General features: G+C 39.5%; 1 protein-coding gene and 1 long non-coding RNA gene across 4 annotated transcripts; one reads left to right on the top strand and one right to left on the bottom strand.

The window, feature by feature from the left end:
* Positions 1 to 4091: 4091 nt before the first annotated feature.
* Positions 4092 to 14741, bottom strand: LOC137612221 (uncharacterized). Of its 2 annotated transcripts, none has more exons than XR_011038831.1 (3): positions 14437 to 14741; positions 12976 to 13203; positions 4092 to 4288 (listed from the first exon to the last, which is right to left on the bottom strand). It is a non-coding gene; the product is annotated as an uncharacterized lncRNA (long non-coding RNA). The 2 variants fall into 2 exon arrangements; XR_011038832.1 differs by having other exon boundaries at positions 12980 to 13203.
* On the top strand, positions 5933 to 22923 carry emilin2a (elastin microfibril interfacer 2a). Of its 2 annotated transcripts, XM_068340637.1 has the most exons (9): positions 5943 to 6355; positions 6868 to 6993; positions 9073 to 9263; positions 9420 to 11381; positions 19417 to 19749; positions 20842 to 20895; positions 21348 to 21407; positions 21597 to 21737; positions 22279 to 22923. In XM_068340637.1, the coding sequence occupies exons 1-9, from the start codon at positions 6210 to 6212 to the stop codon at positions 22611 to 22613; spliced, it is 3348 nt and encodes a 1115-aa protein (XP_068196738.1). In that variant the 5' UTR covers positions 5943 to 6209; the 3' UTR covers positions 22614 to 22923. The 2 variants fall into 2 exon arrangements, with proteins under 2 accessions (XP_068196739.1, XP_068196738.1); XM_068340638.1 differs by lacking the exon at positions 21348 to 21407 and having other exon boundaries at positions 5933 to 6355.
* Positions 22924 to 24498: the final 1575 nt, after the last annotated feature.

Raw genomic sequence — 24498 nt, 5'->3', positions numbered from 1 at the left:
GGCTGACGCCATCCGGAAGTGCGCCATGTTCCGTCATTCTCGAACAATCGTGAAACACAAAACTGCTTCAAATAGTCGATAAGAGTATGGGAAAAGGTAAAACAGGTAGGAGGTGGTTTAATATCAGTATGGGGAGGGTTCATAAATGTTTAAATTACCGTAAAAAATAAGATAAATAGATTGCGATCTCGATCGCAGATTCCTCAGTCTCCTGTGGTTCCTGGAACGCATTAACCGTAAAGAACGAGGGCGCACTGTATTATACTTTAAATACGAATTGTAAAATGAAAAAATGAATGTACAATAAATCAGAATAAAAACATACAATGACTTGTGGTTAATGCGTTCCAGGAACCACACGCGACTAACAAATTCTGTGATATAGCAATGTAACTCAAAGCAACATAAGGCACGGTATACCTGTATTTTTTATGAATGCATTTTCAATATTCTTCTTCTTCTTTTCCTTTCGGCTTTTCCCTTCAGGGGTCGCCACAGCGAATCAATTTCCTCCATCTAGCCCTGTCCTTTGAATCCTCTTCTCTCACACCAACTACCTTCATGTCCTCTTTCACTACATCCATAAACCTCCTCTTTGGTCTTCCTCTAGGCCTCCTGCCTGGCAGTTCAAAACTCATAACCTTCTACCAATATATTCACTATCTCTCCTCTGGACATGTCCAAAACCATCTCAGTCTGACCTCTCTGACTTTATCTCCAAAACCTCTAACATGTGCTGTCCCTCTGATGTACTCATTCCTGATCCTATCCATCCTGGTCACTCCCAAAGAGAACCTCAGCATCTTCCTCTCTGCTACAACTAGCTCTGTCTCTCTGTGTGTGTGTGTGTGTGTGTGTGTGTGTGTGTGCGCGTGTGTGTGTGTGTGTGTGTGTGTGTGTGTGTGTGTGTGTGTGTGTGTGTGTGTGTGTGTGTGTGTGTGTGCGTGTGTGCGTGTGTGCGTGTGTGCGTGTGTGTGTGTGTGAAAGCTGGAGAATTGAAAGGTTTTCAATTGATTTCATAAAGTTGTGCTGAAAGTTAAGCCTGGGGATGGAACATTTAATAAGATTTTAAAATTCCCCTGGTTAAGTGTCACAAATTTAAGTGTTTTCCTCTTGCAGTAAATTGTTAGTGGAAGTTATTTTAACTCCATGATCCATGGTCCTGTAATCCCCAAGCATCACATGTTGGAAGAGTCCTAGCCTGTTGCATGTAAATAACAACATTGGGCTAATCACAGTGTCACCTAGTGAATGCAGGATATTACTTATTTTATGTACTCCTGCAGGCGGCGCAGTGGGTAGCGCCATTGCCGAAGCGGTTCCGGGTTCTCATCCTACTCTGTGCGGAGTTTGTAGGTTCTCCCCGTGTCTCTCTCCTGGTTCTTCGGCTTCCTCCCACCTCCAAAAACATGTGCTTCAGGTTAATTGGCCATTCCCAAATTTCCCGTAGGTGTAAGTGTGTGTTTGCGTGTTTTTCTCTGTGTGGCTCTGCGGTACACTGGGGTCACGCCCGGAGTTTTCCCCGCCTCACACCCTAAGTCAGGTGGGATAGGCTCCAGCTCCCCGTGACCCTCCACAGCGGATGAAGCAGTTAGGAAGATGGATGGATGGATGGATGGATGCATGGATGGATGGACATACTCCTGCTAGCATGTTAACCCAATTGAGCAGTGACTCAGTCGGTAGAGAAATTGTGTATGAATGATCGGTGGTGGTTGGAGAGAAGTCGTGGGCATAGATTGATTGCCGTGTTTCCGTTAGTCTGCCCCTCCAAGGCAGCTGTGGCTACATATGTAGATTACCATCACCAAATATGAATGAGGAGTGAATGAATAATGGAACCATTGTGAGCACTTTGAGTGTTATAAATTTGGAACAAATAGACACACACACACACACACACACACACACACACACACACACACACATATATATGTATATATATATATATGTATATGTATATATATATATATATATATATATATATGTATATGTATATATATATATATATATATATATATATATATATATATATATATATATATATATATATATATATATATATATATATATATCTGGTTCAATGTAACTCATTGGTCGTGGTCCAGATCTTCTGCTGTTCTAGTTCTTCTTCTTTTCAGTTAAGACATAATTTTGAAGGTCTTACAAAATAGAAAGGATATGCCGAGTAAATATATATACTGTGTATAAATATATACACACACAGTATATATATATATATATATATATATATATATATATATATATACTGTGCGTACATATATATACTGTCCATACATATATATACTGTGTGTACATATATATATATATATTTTATTTTTATTTTTTTTATTTACCCGGCATATCCTTGCTATTTTGTAAGACCTTCAAAATTATGTCTTAACTGAAAAGAAGAAGAACTAGAACAGCAGAAGATCTGGACCACGACCAATGAGTTACATTGAACCAGATAGTAGAGATATAGGCTGGATATGGGTAAGAATGAATCATAGCCATCATCCCCTTTTTCTATTGCAATGATTAATTCACACAATGCCGCTCATTAATTTAATTTTTCTGTGGCCAAATGGGCATGACCCATCTCAGGTGCTCTCTCTCTCTCCATGTCTTATTATAGTAGGTGGGAGGTCTTATGGATTCAGTTCATCTGTTGTATTTGTTCAGGAGCTCACAGAGACCTCTCGGCCCCGATGCAATCTCACCTCATTAACATTTTAGGTGACGAGTTTGTCACAGCCTTAATTAACATTTCATGAGCATGGCTTATAGCTATATTAACATTTTACAACCAATAAATCAGCTTCCATAATCTGCTGTGTGTGTCTTCACACATGTGTGCATGTGTGAGAGATTCAGGGTGGAGACTGAGTGTGTGGGTGTGTGGTTGTGTTATTTGTGTATATCCACAACAGGCAACTATATCTCTCCCTTTGTCTCCAAGTCTGTCTTCACTTCTGTCTCTGACCATGACATTTGTTTGAACTTTCTCACTTATGTTCTGATTTGATACCACAGTAAATCCTATCCATTATGTTTTCTTCCAAGCAAAAGAGGAAAAATCCAACCTGCAACCCAATAGAGAAGTCATTCACAGAGCTATGCCAATTAACAAGTTAAAACGATACTTGAGACTGCTCATGAAGGTTACTGCCCTCTGTAGCGGAGATGGTGACTAATGAAGGAATATCTTTAATCCGCAGACCATCAAAAAGGGACAAATATGCATATTTGTATGATATACAGTGCGCCCGCGGGCATTCATGTATCAACGCTCGCGACTTCACCTCATCGCGGAGTTTTGGTAGGCAGTCACGTGATACCCTTTGCGCATTCTATTGGCTGAGAGCATCCAGAAGTGCGCTTGATTTTGTGAGTCTCGGACTTACATGAGACACAAAAATGCTTTAAACTGTCGATAAAGGTGGGAAAATACAGATAGAAGGTGGTTTAATATCAGTACGGGCAGGGTCATAAACGTTTAAATTACCGTAAATAATAAGATAAATAGTTCATCACTCTCGCGGAAATCGTTAATCGTGTGTGGTTCCTGGAACGCATTAACCGCAAAGAACGAGGGCGCACTGTATTCCAAATCAGTTTAAAAAATGTCCTGAATTCATTGAATAAAATTAATGAATATGTCATCAAAACACCATTGTTGTCACTCTGTGCAAAGGGAAATACAAATTGAGGTAACAATGTCACTGCACCATTCTTAAGGCTGTATGCACATGCTTTGGTTTTCCCACCGATCCACCAGTGAACTCCACTATTAGGGTGCAATGTGCATGGAGCTTACCTTGTGCTTGCTGAATGAAAGTAATATCTCCAACACTGCTCACTTTCCCCCAAGTGACACAAAAACACTGTTTTGTTCTATTTTCTACAAGAACCTGTTAAACGGCACCATACCCACAAAATTCACAGTGCTCCTGAGTGGATTTAAAATGTTTCAACTGATATGAAGTACTGTATTATAGTGGTGTAATGAATCTGCAATAAAGCAAAAAAAAAAAAAAAAAAGTAATTTTTAAGAACATCATTCACTGCACCTCACAAATTGGCCTTTGATTGTAACAGGTTTTATTGGAAGTTGATATGAAGATCAGAGATACTGCTTCATTCGCACAACAATTTCACGAATTCAAAAGCAGCCTTTGAGGGAGCCTTGCAAAATGTATGTCTCAGGGAAAAATACATAGCACATCCAAAAGGATCCAACTTGGTTCAGTGCGGGCTTTTCCAATTTCAATTTCACCTCCAACTTCTGCAAAGTCAAAAAATAAGAAATTGATCAGAGAGTGTTGTAATGAGGAAATGTTCCCAGGATTGATGGTTAAAATAAATGCCTGTGTATCTGTGAGCAACTGTTTGTTTTTAAGTGAAAGATCATGGAAATAATTTTCCTTCGGTCATGACTAAACTTCTCATTTCTCATGGATGTCAGTGCTTATTAATGAATATTTGCACCTTGTGAAGAACGGATGTGTGAGTGAGGATGGCTCATGATTTTATCCTAATAAGTAGAAGGGAAATGGTTTAATCCACCGCAATCAACACAGTAAAACCATAGAGTGTGATCGACAATGACTTGGTCTTCCAGTCAAATGCACATACAGAATACAGAAGGGATGATGGATTCACAATGCAAAAGGAATTGCCATGACTACAGAAGGGGAATACTTCATCTACTGTTGTTGTGCTGCCCTCTGCTGGTCAATAGACAAAAAAAAATTGACAGCCTCCCTCTGAAATGCCTTAGGAAGATTTTAAAATTGGTTGAATGAATATACTGATTGAATAAAGATCACTAATTTTGCACGGTTAGAAAAGGTAAAGGAAAATCAGATAAACTGTCACTCATGTCATTTAATGCAGACATTGAGGGTCTTCATGACATGTAAAATTTACCTGATGATAAAATCAAATCCCTTCAGACACCATCGCTTACATCAGCCATTCCAGCATTTCTCACTTGGCAGCGCTGATGGAGAGTGCCTGATGATACAGTCTTATTTCAGGAAGGGCTAACTATAGTCTGACAGTAGTCTGGAAAGAGAGCTTGTTTAATTGTAAAGCTTTTTTTTTTTTTTGATGGGGGGGTTGGGGTGAGCAATACCTGTGGAAATGAAAGCATGATATACGATTATAAATCTCTTCCCGTAATGCTCTACAGCATCTTTCTGAATAATCATACCGCATCAGTAATATAATTTTCATATTTGTCTTTATATTTCACTCCCGTCCCTTTCGGTTACATCACTCCCTTTGTCACCTGCTCTCTATCTTGCCCTCTATAATTATTTTTGTGTAAACTGACAACACCTGTCTGATCGGCAGCATGGCATACATCATGGCCCTTGACAGCACTCTGGAAAACTTGGGGCAATTGCTTGAGGTCATTGCATATGAATAATTTGCACAGCTCCACTGTGCACATGATAACTCACACACTCACTCAGTGACATTGGCAATGAATTTCTTGCCTGAGCTGCAACTGTGTAACCAAGTGTGTTCCTTTTTGTTTCTCTCTGTATTAAGGCACTGCTTAGTTTGGCTTGAAACAACAGAACTTGCATAATGCATTGCAGCACAAAGGAACAGGCTGCACACAGTGTATCCCCATTTACCCCATTCACCAGCAGGGCAGACAGAATGTAAAATAAAGCAATCCCTGCCCATGAATATAATCAAAGCTACCACACTTTCGAAACAGGTGGTTGCACTCAAAAGACATTATCTTGTCATGTTCATCAGTGAAGTGTGACTTACTGGCAGACAAAGAAGTAATCAAGCCGTACCCCAAAGGCTTTTGGGACTCTCTTCCATTAATTAATTATCCCATGTGTTCTAAGACTTAGAAAATCTTAACTATACCGTGAAACAAAACACATTTAGGCTTTAAATCGTTCCTGAAAACTCGTGGATGGTTTTTTTTTTTTTTTTGGTTGTTTTTTTTTTTTCCCTCATCTGAACTTCTGGGGGAGGGTGTGGGCCCTCTGAACGTCATTCTTAGGGAGTTGCAGTGAATCTCAACTTCCCTAAACTTGAGTTGTTGGAGCTGCATCTGTTCCAGGGTCGATGTAACGTTGGTGTTTGGAACCACAGAGCCTGACAGTAACTGAGTAATCCTTTTTTTTTTTTTTTTTTTTCTCTGTTAATATTTATTGTGAGACGTTTTGTCAAGTATGTCGTACAGGAATGGTGACATGGACTGGCGGTGGACAGTTTTCACTGTGTTTCTGAACGTTCAGCTGACGTTCGGGTCTCCTTCGTCCTATGACTTGTTCCAGGGCTCTGCCAACACTGGAGTGGCGCCCAGACACAGAAACAGGTCAGTGACAGGTTCATAGTCGTGTGATTGTCTAAAATACAGGTACAACCCCGGCGTCCCTTAAAAAAACGTCACATTTCGTGGATGAAAAACCGCGTTGACGCCCGAATTTCTAATTGATCCTCAAAAGTTGTTGTTTTTGTTTTAAATCAGGCTGTCTATATTTGGTTTTTGAGTTTGCCATTTGTTACTAAAACGTGATAAGATCCGAGATAAACGCTGGAATGTCTGCGATTACTCAGATCTGTCAGAGAGACCGTTATAGTACATATACAACTTTTTTTTTTTTTTTTCCCCCCGTCAAAATGCGGACATCCAAACATAACAACAACAACAACAACAAAAAAGTTGAAGAAAACTTTAACTGAGAATATTTTGTTAAACATAGACATGGTTGTTATTCTCTCTATCCAAATTGCGCCGTTTCCTCGAAGTACTTCTTGCGGGTTTTTTTTTTGTTTTTTTTTTCAGATGTTTTTTTCTTGAAGCTGGTGTTTATCGTCTCTCCTCAGGAACTGGTGCGCCTATGTGGTGAGGAGGAACGTGAGCTGCGCGGTGCAGGGCAGCGTGGAGAGCTTCCAGGAGCCCGTGGTAGCCCCCTGCCCACTTTACCAGCCCGGCTGCCAGCAACAAGTGACGTGAGCATCTGGAGAAGGAACGAGGGGTGGGGTGGGGGTCATGTTAATATGTATGAGACAATCTGATTCAACATTATTCTCTGAGAGCTGCAGGGCACGTTGTCTGACTAAGTCCCACTTGCATTTAGCAAGTTAAAAAATAAAAATAAAATAAAAAAAACACCCCACAGAAATAGAGAGGTTTGATAAGATATGCAGCCTGAGGGAGTGAGGAATGTAATTTAACCAAAGGAAGACGGTTACTCATGTGAAAGTTTTTTTCCACTAGTCATCAGTGGTCGCTACAGTTCACACTTTCCGTTGGGATTATTTAAAAATACCTATGGGTAAACAGCGAATGAATCTTGCAATAAGTTCTACGATATAAGATGACAGATGAAAGTGAAGCCTGAGCATCGTGTCTAAGTATACTCTAAATTACCATCTGATAGCAATTTACAATCCATATATAGTAGGTACATAAACATAATCAATTGCAATGTGCATATGACAATGCAGCGTTAAGGTGCTCAATGCTCGTCACTCAGTGGTCAGGTGTAGATGTGTGTACACTCCAGCCTGTATGAGTCTGAGGGATTAATGAAGTATATTTCATTAGGTTCTTTCTTCTGTCTTTCTAATTTTCACAATTGCTCCAACTCCTGAAAAAGCTGAATAGTTTATGTGAGGCCACTTTGTTTTACTCTTTTTATGTGAAGTAAAATCAAAGTGGAAAACAATGAAAAGGACTGACATTACTGGACATTTTTACTGACATACTGTAGATTCAACAAAATATCTTCATATTTGTTCAGCTCTGTGTCAGTTAGAATTGAATTGCTAAAACATAATTGTGTAAATGAGGAAAATACCAAAACTACTTTAAACATTTAAAAATCAACTTTTTGTTAGAAAACTCCTCAAAATAAGTCATGAAACATGAAAGGAACTAAAAATAGTGTGTGTGCTGTTTGAATATACTGTACATGTCCAATGCACATACCTGTACAATGTAATCTTTTTTTTTATTTTCACACTCCAATAGCTGCGAGGAATGCATAAAGCATTTGAAACAAAAATGCATCTAAAATACATATCCAAATGTTTAGAAATATGGCGAAGAAAGGTGATGATATTGTACAGTAAGCTAAATCCTTCAACTTTGATCTGATAACAAACACTATAAGTCACAATTTGAAATTTCTGTCTCATGAATTTAAAAATCTATTCTTCCTAAGGAGTGATTGATTGTGGTAAATGAGAGTATCTACAGCTGTGATTGATCAGCTGCCACTTATCTTGTGATTAATTTTGTTCTGGAAGACACATTGGAAATTGATACATTTTACTCTGTTAGTTGTAATTTGTTGTGACGCGACACGTTACCTGTGGCTTTGCTTTGTGATATACTTACACAGTCACTTGCACAAGCGTTACTGTATTGTGGAAAAAGTCCCTGGAAACAGATCATTATTATGTCATTGGACTGCAATTCAAAGTTTTTGTACAAAGGAAAAAGAACTGGCAAAGAGAATAAGATACCTTGGATTTTCCATTACCAAGTAATGGCATACAGCACTGGCTTCACCTTATCTTATGTTAGGATAAGAGTTAAGCATATATTTTTACCGAAGTCCAGAATGTTACGATTTTTCCAGATTAGTTTTGTCTGCCCTAAACAGTGGAGGTGACAGTTAAGATATCTGAGAAAATGATTGGTTTAGTCATCAACATTCCAGATGTTCAGCATGTCATGACCCTGGCCTTCAGGGAAATGATGTCACTTATTGTTTCTTCAAGAACTGGTTGCCTTGGCCAGAAATTTGACATTTTCAAGCATGGAGAAAAATAGGCCCGTTTAATAGTGTCCACATCAAAGAAAACAGATATTTTGATGATTTGCATGAGTCACCAGCTTCCAATAATAACAAGATGGATTGTTTAATCTTCAAATTATAGATAAGCTATGTTCATAAATAATTTTTTTTTCACTAAAAGGCAGGAATACATCTTGACTGAAAAAGCTCTGTGTTGTCAATCTTATTTAACATGGCTTGAAATTACTGAATTAATGAATGAATTGTTTTTGCCTTTTTACAGATACCAAAATCGATTTCGACCCACATACAAAATTGCTTTCAAGACAGTCACGGAGTTAGAATGGAGATGCTGTCCTGGTTACCAAGGTCCAGACTGTAAACATTTAAGACCAGCCCCAGATCAGCGAACAGTTATAGGAATACAGCCTTATCTTCCATCGAATCCTGGATATATGACCAGACACACCCAGAGTAAGACACTGTTTCTATTCTACCTTTGATACTGCTGTTATTCCATGTTAAACATTTGTGTATTACAAAATACCACTGAACCAATGAATTAAGTTAAGTTACCTTGAGTATTACCATTCCTTATTAAGAATATTAAAAAATATTCTGTGATCACAGGGCCAGAGCGAAGGGAGACGGGCCACCATGAGATGAGACATGGTGAAACAGATAAGATTCATCTTCTGGAAGGTGAAGTTCAGCGACTGTCTCAGACTGTACTGGATCTCCAATCAGCTTTGAAAGATTTAACAGACAATCTACGCACAGACCTGTTGGAGGACAATAAAAAGACGCTTGTCACACTTCTCAATAACATGCGCCCACCAGATAGTGTCAGACCTGCAGGTGCAGAAGACAGACCAGCAGTACTGGATGGTCATCAGGCCACTACAAGTGGTATTCCTGGAGACAAGACTATCGAAAAAATTATGACCCAGTTGGATGATATCAACATTGCACTGAAGAGCAAAGATGAAGTTTTGGAAGACATACAAGGAACAATGACAAGTCATGAGGGGCAGATCCGTGTTCTAATGGATGCCTCTCAAGCTCAGACCCCAGCCCTAACTGAGTTTGATGTTATTCAGTCTTACATTAATGGAAACTTTGAGAAGCTGAAAAAAGAGCTTGACCAAAATCTGGAGGATCGAGTGGCGAAGCTGCAGGTCTCATGTAATGACAAGATTGATACCTTGCAGAAGAGCTGTGAAGTCAGCCTGACCAAGCTGGTAGACTCCAGGGAGGCAGATCTGAGAAAAGAAATGCGGTCACTACATCTGGACATGACTGCCACAGATGGACCTATAAGAACTCAAAGGCAGATAGACCCATCACAGGCAGAGGAGGACCATGGCGACCACAAAGATTTGTGGCGTGAGATTGACCGTGTTGCAGAGGCTTATCGCATCCTAAATGTCCGTATTGACAATGACCTAGCACACCTTTCTGCACCACAGCAAGATAATCATTTCAGCTTGCAGGTTGAAGAGCTGGAGGCACGCATTAATAGCACCGAGCAAAATGCAGAGACTCACTGTTTCTATATTGAACAGAAGTTGACCCGCACGATTGCTGATGAAGTGGCAGCGCTGAGGCAGCGTCTGGATGAACGCCTGGACAATATGGAGGACCAGTTTACGAACATGCTTTTAGAAATGAGCAACAGCTCTTTCCCTGGGATGTTTGGTGATTCTGTGGATGCCATCCAGGTTGAAGTGAACAACAATAAGTTCCTCCTCCAGGGTTTGGATGATAAGGTCAATGCTATTGGAGAGTTGTGCTCCGTTGGATGTTCAAGCTCAGGACTTACCGTAGATTCAGTAAATTCATTACCCACACCAATAGGTCTAGAAAAAATTTCAAAAGACCTGAGTCGTTATCGGAATGACTTGGATGTTCTTCACACAGATGTCAATGCCAACACAGTCAAGATTGGGAAACTGCAAGACATTGTTGAAAGACAGTCAGCTGCAAACGAGATACATGCTGAGACAATGGCTGACTTCCGAGAGGGATTGATTAATCTCCAAGATAATGTCCTTGGCCTTGATGGTGCTGTTAGTGGGTTAAGTGACTCCTTAAGCAAATACTATCAGGATATGCAATTAATAAATTCAACCTGCTGTTGTGCAGGACAGAGTGGCACTGAGAGTACAAAATCGGGCGACTGGGCATCAGCCATTGTGGTACCCAGTGGTCAAGCAGATGACATTAGACGTCAGGTAGAGGACCTCAAAAACCATCTTGAAACGCTAAGTAAGCAAGTGTTATCTAATTTGAGTCAACATAAACAGAAAATACAAGGTGTCTCTGATGGCATTTCTGCAGTGGAGGGACGAGTGACCAGACTTGAAAAGATGTGCGAATTATTGGATGGAATTTCTGCTGGTATTAAAAACCTGCAGGGTGATATGCAGAGCCATGTTGGTGGTCTGTGGGACAGTGTGCACAAAATGAATGCCACAGGTGAAAATCACAATGCAGACATCATCAAGATGCAGAATTCCATACGACATTTCCAAGGACAGCTGTCTGCATTGGCTAAAACTGTAATGGAAGATGTCACTGCCAAAGAGCCAGGTGAGTTTACACAGTATTTCTGATGATAAGTGCACAGCCACAATGTCTTTAGAAGGAATTGACAGCAGTTATTAAAATAATCTCTTTGGCTTTCAATTGGGTAAAGTGCAAATGCTTCTGAGGTCAGTTTTCTTTATGATTATTTAGTGATTGCCAGAATTTGGAGTCAGCCATATAACTAACAGGTTATTACATATATTTTAAATATCTTAAGCATTTGGCTTTCAGATTCTGAAAAGGAAAGTATCATCATCACCATAGCAGGAACTGGGGTGTGATGATAAATATGTCATACTTATGAAAAGATGCGGATGTGTGGATTAGCTAATGAAGCACCAGCGGGGCAGCTAACTTTCAGGTGACCAGTCTGGCAGAAAATATAGTAGCAAAGAAGTGAGTCAGCACAAATGAACTCCACAATGACAACTATATTACATGTATGTTGCAATGACAACAGTAAGGCTGAAATGAACAGAAAGAACAGGAACTGCTTCATGTGTGTTGAAGGGTTGGCGTCATTAATAAATTTAAAGGAATAGTTCAACATTTAGACAAACAGCCATTTTCACTTCCTAGTGAAGGGTTAGATGAGAAGGGCACTGTTTGAAAATGAACCTACAGGAAACCAATGGTAAGAAATACAAAGAAATAAATAGGTAAAAACATCATCTTGTTGTTTTTAGTGGGGGGTGTGTGTGTGTGCTGAAATAGCTTAAGTGTCTTTGGAGAAAGCTTTAGTAGGTGTTTTCTACGCATTATGTTTATCTGAACATGGAAGGTACAGCCTTTAATCACATCTAACTCTGGGCAGGATAGCAAACAATGTTTTATCTCAAAATCTTAAATATTATATTTCATGGTGGTTAGATGTAGAAGTAATTTATACTGCTTTGAAGCCCGTGAATTCTCACAATAATCCAGACAGATCCTGAAAAGATCTAGAAGAAGTTGGATTTAAATAAAATACTGAGAAAACACTCTTCTTTGCAGGTCACTGCAACATCCAGTGAATTTATCAAATGTGATTAACATCTGTGTAAACATAAAGCTTTCCTGAAGATAATCCTCCATGTAATGCATTCTACTTGCTTGGCTTATGTCGAGTCTTCGAGAAGGGAAGGATCAGATCCCACAAATGACCACAGGGTATTTCCCAGAGAGGGAGAACGTGAGTTCACTGGGCCTGCCGTGTTCACCTCGAGTATGTCATTCAATATATCCCAGCACCAAGACAGAGGCCCACATTGGAAACTTCCTCTGACTTAGGTTCATACTAGCCCAAGAATTCCACAGTTTTTTTGGGTTGGATAAATACGCAGATTTTAATTTTAGATGTCACTCTTAGCTTTTCCTAAATTTTCTGATGATTTATTTCTGCTGTTTTATGCCTCATTTCCCAGAATGCCAGAATAATTGAGTAGACAGGTCCATCTTTCCCACCCCCTTTATGAATATGTTGACTGGTGAGATTTCTTTTTTGCACTGTGACATAGTTCATACCACAGAACTGCAGACCTCAATCTCGGTACCCAGTCTCAGTTCAGCACATTTGAGCACACCCTTCCTCGCTGTCTCTGTTCGTATGCGTACATACCAACCTCCAGAGATTCCCGTAGGGTGACCTCAGCCTGATGTGTGGAATCTGGTCCTCATTAAGGCTCTGACTCACTGCTGGAGCCAGTCTTGATGGAGAGTAAAGAAGTAGGGCTCCACACCCAGCACCATATGCTTTGACTACCCTCAGATGTGATGAAATAAAGGGGCCCCATCAGTGGTGCCTCCTTTTCTTAAACCAACGGCCAAATAATGGTTTGATACAATCCTGAGGAAAAACAGAAAATAGATGGAATTATGGTGCAGGTTTAAAAAGTGAGCGAAGATCTTTCCATTTTACTCTCTGTTGCTAGCCTGTTACTTCCAAACTGTGAACTTTGATTTGATTAATGTTCATCCAGCTGCTTTAAAACACACTAAGCAGTGCATCCTGCAGGACTGCGTAGCATATTTGTCAGGGTTCAAAACTTCAAAATATTTTCTAGTTATTTAGAAGAATTATTGTATTTATATGTAAAAGCTTGAATGTAAATGTAAAGCAAATACAATAAATTTCTCACTTGCTTGCTGTGAGTTGGATGAGACAAATGACAAATAACTTTGCTTAGCATAAAGGCCAATTCATCAACACGAGAGAAGCCTTCACTGATGTTTGTTTGGGTTATAGGGGTCCTATTATGAAAGTCACACTTTTTCAGGTCTCTACATATACATAGTGGTCCTCCCTAACCCGACCAACTCCTAGAATCTGGTAAACAAACACTTCTTGCATGAATAGATATTTGGAGTTTTAGGAATTCATGGCCCGGATTGAATCAAAATGATCGGACTTTGCTAGAGTTGTCCTTTCTGACGTCACAAACGGCGCTCTGTGATTGGACAGAGTGATTGATGATATTGATTGGTTGACATGCCTAAGGGCGTGGCCATCCCCGAGGCGGAGTTTGTTCAGGCTATGGTTGCATTGTGTGGTAATGTCCTAGCTCAGAGCTACACACTGAAAGTTACTTACAAATTGTTGAACTCAGTTAGCACTTTTTGCTACTTAGTTAGGTCCACTTTAGTCATGTGTGTGATTGTGTGTGTGTGTGCGTGCGCACACACACGCGTGTGTGGTTTGTGATCAGGCTACGTAGCGGTATGTGGTAACAACCTGGCTCAGAGCTACACACTGAAAGTTCCTCACAAGCTGTTGAAATCAGCTAGAATTTGGCTAAATTGCGCTGTGTCAGTCAGGTGTGTATGTGCATGTGTGTGTCCGCCAGAGGCTATCCCAGCATCACAGTGAACATATAACCAGTTCCATATCAATTACTAATTCAGAACAATTGTCTGTATTTGGTGAATGAAAGCAGCTTTAGCTCTTCTAAGTGATCGGAGAGCTGTGTGTTTACACACACACACACACACACACACACACACACACACACACACACACACACACACACACACACACACACACACACACACACACACACACAAGAGAAAAACTTGGTCTTACCGGTAAAATCCCATGTTTCATCAGTTTGCGTTAGCTTAGCTCCCGTGTTATCCACGAGCTCTCGTTGTCCATGATGATTTTTGGAAAAAACAGCTTTAATTATCTCACCGGCTGGTCTGATCATGTTCACACAATGAGACACGAGTCTTCGTTCAGCAAAGACTGGGGAACGTGAGGAAGCAGGTCCACGCTTCGCGCCAAAAAATCAACTGTTATATTATGAAAAATAAGAGTGGAAAACACGAGAAGAATTAGAGCAAAATACGTAGCAGTGAAGTTACTGAAAGTTAAAAAAGTTCCAGACCATGCCGATCGATCTGTAATGTAGGGGCATTCGAGTGGTGCAGGTAAACAAACGCACGTGAACACGCGGGGGAGGGCAGTGTTGATCGGGGCAGCTCAGAGGGGGGATGGGGGTGGAGATAGACAAGGCTCAAAGGGGGGAGGGGTGGATATAGGGAGCTGAGAGCTACGCCCCATTAAAACAGCTTTTGAGAGCGGAAGAAAATTTATCAATATTGAATCAAAGATATTGAGGACCACGGATCTCTTTGGACCAAGACGTTTCAAATACAGTGTAGTTGGACATCTGGCAGTTGAATGACATGAATAAAAAAAACCATATTATGGGACCTTTAATGACATCAGACAAATGAGCTTAAGGTACGCTAGTAGGCATGTTTGGTTTTATATTGGACAGGCTAGCTGTTTCCTCCAGTTAAAAGTCATACAGGTCACTTGGCTAAGGGCAACAATCATTATATCTCTCAATTTGAGCCCTAAGTCTATATCCCAAATCCTGGGAGATAGAGTTAGATCATTCACTGATCATTAGATAGTTGAGCATGAAGATACAGTATGTTCCTCAATTTGGGAAGAAAGAAAATAGTTTGAAAACATTAGAACATCCAGTTCTCTGGGTGTGGTTGTGGTAGAAAGACTAATGAAATATTTCCTCTCCATGTTTGAGCACATATTCTCCACCCACTCATGTAAAGACCCCAAGGAGGCAAACATGAGTTGTCGTGACATCATAACTGGATGATTAAATGCTGTAGTTGGATGGGACTGCTGAATAGATTTGTGTGACTTGAGTTGCAAAATGTTGGCACTACTTTGACCCCAGTGCAGCTGCAGCAGCGGAGGTCTGCCACGACAGCCTGTGTGTATGTGTTCCTGGCTTTCTTTCCAATAGGAATTTTACTTAAGCTACAGTGACTCTAGCCTCATTTAAATATGACATTGATGTCATTCTGAGATTTAAGGGATAGAAAATACTTGAATAGAGGCTATCGGGAAATAAAGAAATGTGTAAAATACTTCTATTTCCAAAGAGCACAAATGTGCTGTTTGTCACATACAAAGTTTCTAATCAACGTACTTTATTTGAGTTTTCTCATTCGATTCCCAGTCTGGATTTTCCTTCTCCTCCTGGTTTTTGGATGTGATCCCAGTCTTGCTCAAATCACCTCCCTGTTGTTTTTTCTTTCCCCCTTATCTCTGAAATCTCTCTTTACTCCCTCGTCGCTCTCACTCCTTCTGTCTGTTTGCTTCCTCCGATTTGTCCTTCCAAGAATGCCAGAGGACTTCCCACCACCCAGTACTGTCTATCGGCAGAAAAGGAAAAAATAAACCAGTTGAATTAAAGCTGGGATAAAACAAAGGCTTTGATTTCATGGATCAATGCTTTGGAATTGATTGCTGTGACTCTATATTGGGCTGTGAGATTAACTGTCTACTGTGATGGAGGAATACAGGAAAAATAAGATATCAAAGGCTTTTTGAAGCCAGAGGGTGCATGTTGGAAAAGAGTGGAAAATTGTACTCGACACCACCACTGACAGATTTAGTCAGGACCAGAATTTTGAGGAGGTGATTTGACTTCTTTCCCAGAGGAATTTCTGTAGCTTAAAGGTGGGTTGTTTCCAACTCTGACCAGAGGAGCCCATCTGGAAGTCTTCAGACGAGATACACATTGGGTGTCTATGATGTTTGCCATGCAGGGCAGTGTACAAATTAAACCTCCCTTCATTAATATTGCCAGACAAAAATGGTGGATAAAATTGTATCCATGTGCACTGGAAGAACAAGAAAAATGTATGTGTGTTAGTTATCATGTTATACTGCATATGTATAACCACTAACCCCTGGTCTGTGCTCTGACACAATTTTCGATTGCATGATCAGCTTGTCTGATGTAATATTTCTTGATGGTTACAGACACTCATGAGTCTGTAACTAAAGCAACCCAGAATAAAAGGTGTCATGTAAGGTAATGCAATTACTTGTCAGGTATTTTTAGGTACTTTTGAATTGATTGATGACTTTGCCACAAAAGACTGATTTAATTCAACCTTGTTGGCTGTGGCAGTCTTTATAATAATTATTTACAATTCAGGATGATAAAACTTATTTCAAGGTGTCGTTTAAAGTTTATTTAAATGTTAATTATTATTTTTTTAATTTCTTGTAGCATTGTCATTTTTGTTTTTTAAAAAGTTTAATTTTTTTGTGACGTTTCACAACAATATTACTGAAATGTAATGCTGACATTGCTTAAAAACATGTTCAGTTTTTTGATTTTGATATTGTTCACACAAATATTTAGTTGTTATCAGAATTCTTCACCATTTGTTTGGAAAGCGCATCGCTACGTAGGTTAATGGACTGTATTTGCAAATTAGCATTGCAATGTACAGCCCTTTGATGTGTTTATATGCTTTAGGTTGTTTATGGATATAGAGATCCCCTCCTTAGATGGGCCCCTCAGCTGAAAATAGTATTAATCTGAGTTAGAAATTTTGGCATGTTGACATAACAAATTTTCAATCTTTAAAGATCTCTGCTAGAGGTATTAGCTTCTCATTTAAAAGCTCCTAGGGTAGCTTCAGAATAACCATGTAACCCTAAAACCATTTTTAAATTATTACATTCTGGTTTATTTATGTGTCTTACAGTTTTTGAAAGTAGTACTGGGCTGATCTAAAATGAAAAAGATTGTACTCATAAATTGTGGTGTATTTGTATAGTGAACAGGGTGCCATGGAGACACTGACATTTAGATGGAGGCAGCACAGTGTCTCCATTAAGTCTCACTAAGATGCAAGAACACAACTATCTCGTTGTGAATTTGAGGTAAAACACTGAAGAGCCTCTTCGCGAGCAGCTGATCATCAGCTGTTGTGTTCATGCTTAGGCCTCTGTAGCTTTTTGTTACAGCAGCCTGTCATATACCAGGAGACCAGTAACACCTTATTAGATTTACTCAGATTTACAATGTTGCCTTCATACCACAACACTTCTACCTTTTCATACTGCTTTTACCTTTATATCTGCACTTCCACTGCTGCAGCACTTTTTTGAATTAGCAGGCATGTAGAATTGTCTCTAAAGTTCTCTATGGCGAATCAAATATACACTATCTATATCTGTCTATACAATCGTTGATTTGAGAACTTTTTTTAAATGAAGATGACACCATCCCAAAATCTTGTGAATGTCCTTTGTTTATCTGGCCAAATGAGCTGAGTTGTGAACATGTGGAGAATAACGTGAAAGCATAAACACGGAGGGAAGATGTCCCCAAAAATTGACCCTCATTCATAATTACTTGCAGGGCTTTGTGAATGCACTGTATCTATTTAGTAACTAATGGATCAAGAGGCTGCATCGCATTGACTGAACATGCTGATGAAATTCTTTGTCCTGCCATTGACATCAGAGACTTCATTTCACTGCTGAACAACAGAAATCCTTGGGCTTCCTTTTTAAAGCCTTTAAAATTGAATGAACTACAGGTTCCTCCTTTAACCCCTGTTGACAGACAGATTCAGTCAGAGGAATGTAAACCTTTTCTAGAATGCATTCAGTATGTACACGAATGCAGCACAACTGTCCAAATGCCCTTCACCCAGTTAACATGAATAATTCATTTCACTAGTATGACGATGATTGAAAAATTAAAAAATATTTTTTGTCATTTCTGCTTCCTAAAAAATATGTCTTAATCAAAATTCAATCACAGTAAGGCTGGGTTATTAGTAACTTGTACTTGCTGTGTAGTGAAATGCTTCCATATTATTTATATTATTAATTTATATTTTTTGTTAAGTGCTTATTTTTGCTCCATTACCACTGTCATATATTTTCTACAACTTTCTGTGCTGGGTACCAATTATGTTACTGAACCACTTTGTACTGAGCTGTTTATCTCCGGCCATCCCTATTTAAAGGGCAGAGTGTTTTTCATCAAAACTAGCTATATAATCATGTGGAGTAAATAATTTCCTCAATGTGATGACATCACTGTAATCCAGTTATATGTGCCTCATTTGTCAAATGTAGCACATATGACAACTTTGCATGAGTTTCATTTAAAGTATACCCAACTACTCACACATCATTTAAAAAAAACTGCAGCTACAGGAAGTATGAAACATGCCTATAATGTATAAACTTCCCCCCACCGTATCGTTATTTGAGATGGTTGTTAGAAGTATCTGACACAAAGCAGGTACTGCGTAATTATTTTTGTTGTCCCCAGTACACTCACAGTATCTCTACTCTTGGTGATGTCGGTGCTCTCTGGGAGTCTGGCAAGCATCCATATGGTTTCCATTCAAACGGTACTTGTTACCTAAATCTCACACCAACCACCCACTTTGCCTTTATAAGGGGAAATAAGGGTGCAGACTAAACAAAAAAGCTCAAAGGTGCAGTGAAAACATGTTTAACTTGATTTGTCATCAAAATAAAACTCATAAAAAGAGAGCTACCGAGGAGGGTATGTGATCTGAATGTGAGAGTAGAAGTGAACAGAGTAAATTTGAGGCTTGTATGTTTGCATGTACAGTGTTTACAGCATTTCAAGTCCAAGAGTGTTTTGTGCTCGATGTGCACTTATCTTGTGATTAGAAAGTGAACTGTAGGTTGATGTCTTTAGATTCCTGACATTTTTGTAATTTTTATTTGCTTCCTAAGGAATGAACTTGAGACCAGAGAGACCTGCTTCTTTGCCAGATTCGACTCCAACCAGAAACAGAGTCCAACAAATCCACATCCCTGTCATCATTCCACCACCGAAATCCAGCCCCAGAAAGACACACACTCCCAGTCAAGCAGGGCAGCCTAACACAAGCACAATCAAGATCAATTCACCAAAGCAGCAGGCTAGCCCCCAACCAGGACACCCAACTGCTCCCTTGGTAGAGACGGGCGAGGCGGGACCTCCAGGATACATCCGCAGGGTGACAGTGCGGAGGGGGTCTGAGGACTCTTCTAGTACGCCTGTCAAAGGATTTGCTGGAGCACCGGGTGAGCAGCGCTGATGGTGACCTTTACTGTTCTAGACGGCTAGCTGAATACATTCTGATATTCTGATCTGATCTCCAACAGTCTGCATTACGATTCATTTAAGATTCAGTCATCTTTTTTTTTGTTAATGTTTGAATTACAGAATGCAAACACAAGGCACATACTGTACATACATAGTATGTATATAAAGTAGATACCTAAAGGTGCATGCAAAAGGAGAAAACACACATAACTATTGACAGACTATATGTCATTTTACATCAACAGTGTAGTAAATAAAGAATCAAACTAATTGTGACACTTTTGCAAACATTGTTAGTAAATTATTTACATTTTGCAGGCTTCATCTTTCTTACTTGGATTGAATGTCCCAATCACTGACGTTATCAAAAAACAAAGCAACTTTCTGTTGATCTCCTCTGCTTTGTTTCATTTGTATGGAAAATATCAGGCAAGTTTAGCCATAATTGTTATTGAAAACAGAATAGCTTCTTTGTTCAGCTGGTGCAGTTTCTACTAATATATACTGTATATATACTATATAGACACTATAAACAAAGGGTGTCTGAATGGAAATATCAGTAATACCTGACACGTGCAAATCTTGTGAAAATGCATTGCATCCAAGTTATTTTTAAAGATCGGAGGGGTTGCTTGGTTCTTCCAGGAAACAAGAATGTGACATCTGCAATGCAAATCCGTTGACCTTTTAAGGTTTGCCTTGAGGGGAGTATTCAGAAATAAATTTGAACGAGGAACAAATGTAATGGTGAGGTTGTGAAAGTTTTTAGTGTTATGTATGTTCTTTTTTTCTTTTTTTCTTTTATTTTGTTTGAAATACAAATTCAAATATTCACAGCTTTAAAATAACCCATTGTTCTGACAGAAACATGAAACTCAAAATCACTTATGCAAAATAAAGCAGTCAAGAATTTGTGTTACTTAATACCACCAGTGGCAAACTATTCTACAGCTTTTTATGATAATGTTCTGATGTAAATCCAAGCTGCTGCCTCTGGCAAGTGTTTTTACTAACCTTTGTCCTCCAATGATGATAAAAGATGATGCATTTGTCAACGGTTTCTTTTGCAGGCTATCCTCCTCAGCAGACTGCATCATTCAGTCCTCAATCAGCCCACCGCCAAGGTATTGTGACAGTTCATCGCCAGGTTATACTGTATGCATCTACAGGCTGATCTGTTCTACTGAAGCAGTATTTTTTAAAAATGGATAAGCTGTGAAAAACTTGTAGCCAGAGAGAGAAAAGAAGTGGGAACTGGATGTGTTTAGACTAGGAAGGTGTGGGTGGACTGTGGAAAGATTGAGACTCATCTGTAGGCACTTACCACAAGCTTTAACAATTACATTCTGTTACTGCTAAAGAATAGTAGGTACCTGCAATATTCACTGAAACAAAGATCTGTTTCTCCCCTTTACTGATGTAAAATAGCAGTCAAACATTTATATAATGCATTGATGTGTGCGTATCAAATTTAAAGATACAACTAGAGAGAAGAGACATTTAATAAATAAAGGTCCAGGTGTGGCTGTGATAAAGTAATACACAATTCCGCAAAAAACACTTTCCATCTCTGCAGTTACCATAGCAGAACAAGTGCCTGGGAACCCAATGTTTCGAGCTCCAGTTCAATCACCAGGTAAAATTAATCCCGTAACTTTTTTGCAAATGCATCAGTGAGGAAAGAGGTATTCGTATAATGTCTTAAAAAACATAAGAAATACATGTGGTGAATTAAATGTGTTGTATGTAGTTATTACACAGAGAAATGCTCTTTGACATAACTGAAATTAGACACTTCTGACCTGACACCAGTTGTTTGTTCCAGTCCCAGGCATCAGCAGCGCATTTCCACAACCTTTTTCCTTCTCGGCTGGCTTCACACAGCAGGCCATGTCTGGAGATATTGGTGTCATCCGCTTCAATAGAGTTCTGGTGAATGATGGCGGACACTACAACCCCCACACAGGTACACAACAACAACAAACCTTTAATGGCTGTTCCCTTGTCACTGATTCGTATTGTTTTTGAATCATTTTAACGAGATCAAACTTTCAGTTTGTCAAAAACTACCAATTTTATTGATTTGTGTTTTTTAACATTTTATCATCATGGGATTAATCATTCATGATGTGCCCTGAAGTGAGATTGGATTCATCCCATGTCAGTAATGTTTTTAATATATTATATACAGTAAGATATTTTACCTCATCATATAAATGGGAGCTACTTGGGATTCAATATCTATTGATGATTGTTGTGATGATTTAGAAAGAAGTACATCTTCAAATCAAAAAGTTTACAGGTTATACAAAATACACATTACAGAACTGATGTTTGCAATTAAATTTGTCATCTATACCTTTGGATGAATGTGTGTAGGGAAACTTTTGTGAACTTTACGATCTGTACTCACTGTCTCTGTGGATGAGGCTGACTTTTAATCAAAGTTATGTAACCTCTGTTTAAGAGATATCGGTAAACTTAACCATATTTTCTCATCACTACAGGGATCTTCACTGTCCCACTGGATGGTCGCTACCTGATTTCAGGGCTTCTGACAGCAAGACACGGTGACAGAGTACAGGCTGTCCTCTCTGTATCCAATCGAAGCGTCCAGAGATTGCAAAGCTCAGTTGATCCTGGGGCTGGCCGACATGGGGGCTCAGCCGGTGGTAACTGTGGCTGCGGAGGCTCAGTGTCCTTCAGCCTGATCCTGCCCCTGAAGAAAGGAGACCGGGTAGGTCTAGTCAGGACGGAAGGCCAGCTGGCCACCACTGAGGCCAGGGAGATCCTCTCCACCTTCAGCGCCATGTTCCTGTACACAACGCAAGTCAAAAGATAGCTGGAACACAGCTGGGCGGCAGCCGCCTGAACTGGGTTGTTCCCAGATAATAGGACTGGAGGAATGAAGGAACTAGACTTTTCACTGTTTGCTGTGATGAAACTGTTTTATTACACAATGCCACTGTGTAAAGAGCCTTAATTAAAAATTCATTTAAAATGTTATTGCATCGCAATCTGTAAGCCACTTCTTTTTAATTGAATACACGAAGCAGGATTTGTTTCTAATATAATTCATTATCTAGTTGCCTCTTTGTACCCGTTGTGAATGTCTTGTGTATATTAATGTTAATAAATTAAAATCTTTTTTTTTCATTTTTTTTTTTCAAAACCATCTCAGACTCAATGTGAAGTATGGTCACTATGGAGAACATGGTTGCCAATAAATAATGCGCCTTACTTCATCTGTACATGATAAATAAAAAGAAATGAAAAGTTTGAGGTTTAGGAACACAAAACTTTTTTCTTAAAGGGGTCCTGTAATGAAAAACACATTTTCAGTTCTCTACATATACATAGTGGTCCTCCCTAACCCTACCAACTCCTAGAATCTGGAAATGTGTCCTGTATAAACAGAAGAAGGGAAAATTTAACAAAACTTTGTGAAAATGATTCATTTCAGATCAGTGCCAGTCATGATGTAAGAATGGGAGTGAATGACAGAGTGATCGACAGATCTTCAACTTGTCTACGAGAGCACCCTCCTTTCCCCCCATAAGGGCGTATTCATGCCCGAGGTAGCAAGTAGCAGCGTGTACAAACGTCCTGGCTTCGAGCTACACTGAAATCTCCTCACAACCTGTTGAAGTCAGCTAGAAATTACCTAACTAGTTAGCTTTGATTTGGTCTATGTGCAGCCTGCCTTTGTGTGTCACTGTACCTGTATCCTGCGCTTTATATTATTTACAGTTGCTTATGACCATAATTTAAGTGAGGTTTTTGGCTAAAGAGTTTGCCCTGTTTGTGTATCCGTAGCATCATAGCGAACACACACGCACCTGACACACAAAGCAAGGACACTAAAAACTACATACCTAAGCATGATTTTTATTCTTATCTCTTCTCTTTTTTTTAAATTTCTTTTAAGCTCTTCATTCTTAATTTCTCCTTATTCTGACATTCGCTGTGGTTTTTTCTGGAGCAGCACAACTATAATGAAAACTGATTTTGCCCTTGGATCAATATGAATAAAGTCAATATGAATAAAATCAATATGAATATCAATATAGCACTTTACCCATATTCATAAGCAACTGTAAATACAAAACTTGCCGTGTGTATTCGCTATGACACTGAGGATACGCTGTACGCGGACACACAAGAAGGCTAGAACGCCTGACTTTCATTGTCTAGCTCTAAGCTAGGACATTGCCACACACTGCTGCCTTAGCCTGAACAGCAACTCCACCAACTTGACCAAGGCCTTATCCGGGGAGAGGATATGTCAGTCAGTCAGTCACTCCTGTTGTTACGTCAAAACAGGAGCGTGACAAAATGGATGGTGCCCCTCTGTTTTCTGTGCTGTCTGGCACGAATATCCACTCATTTATTGATTTTTACAGATTCTGGGAGTTGGTAGGGTCAGGGAGGACCACTATGTACTTTATATGTAGAGACCTGAAAAATGTGTTTTTCATAGTAGGACCCCTTTAAGAATGTTGAGCTAAAAAGACATCGGAATAGATAGGTAAGAGAAGAAAAATGTATTCACAGGTATGCAGTTATTAGTGGCTTAGCTTCCATTTGTCCTCCTCTTCACTGAGACATAGCGTTAGCAGACAAAGGTAATGTAGGGATGACGCCCAACAGTTGAATATACTTTACGAGAATGAGAGAAAACCTCCATGTTCCTTACCTCTCTGGTACCATCGCTGTCGGCAAAGTCT

This window comes from Antennarius striatus, chromosome 18 (assembly GCF_040054535.1).
Source record: "Antennarius striatus isolate MH-2024 chromosome 18, ASM4005453v1, whole genome shotgun sequence".
Lineage (NCBI taxonomy): Eukaryota > Metazoa > Chordata > Actinopteri > Lophiiformes > Antennariidae > Antennarius > Antennarius striatus.
Note: the sequence above shows the minus strand (reverse complement) of the source record. Positions and strands in the feature narration are given on the sequence as shown.

Coding starts and splice junctions, on each gene's coding strand:
- emilin2a (XM_068340637.1), top strand. CDS start 6,210: ATGTCGTACAGGAATGGTGACATGGACTGGCGGTGGACAGTTTTCACT. Junction 6,356..6,867: donor GCGCCCAGACACAGAAACAG/GTCAGTGACAGG, acceptor GTCTCTCCTCAG/GAACTGGTGCGCCTATGTGG. Junction 6,994..9,072: donor GGCTGCCAGCAACAAGTGAC/GTGAGCATCTGG, acceptor GCCTTTTTACAG/ATACCAAAATCGATTTCGAC.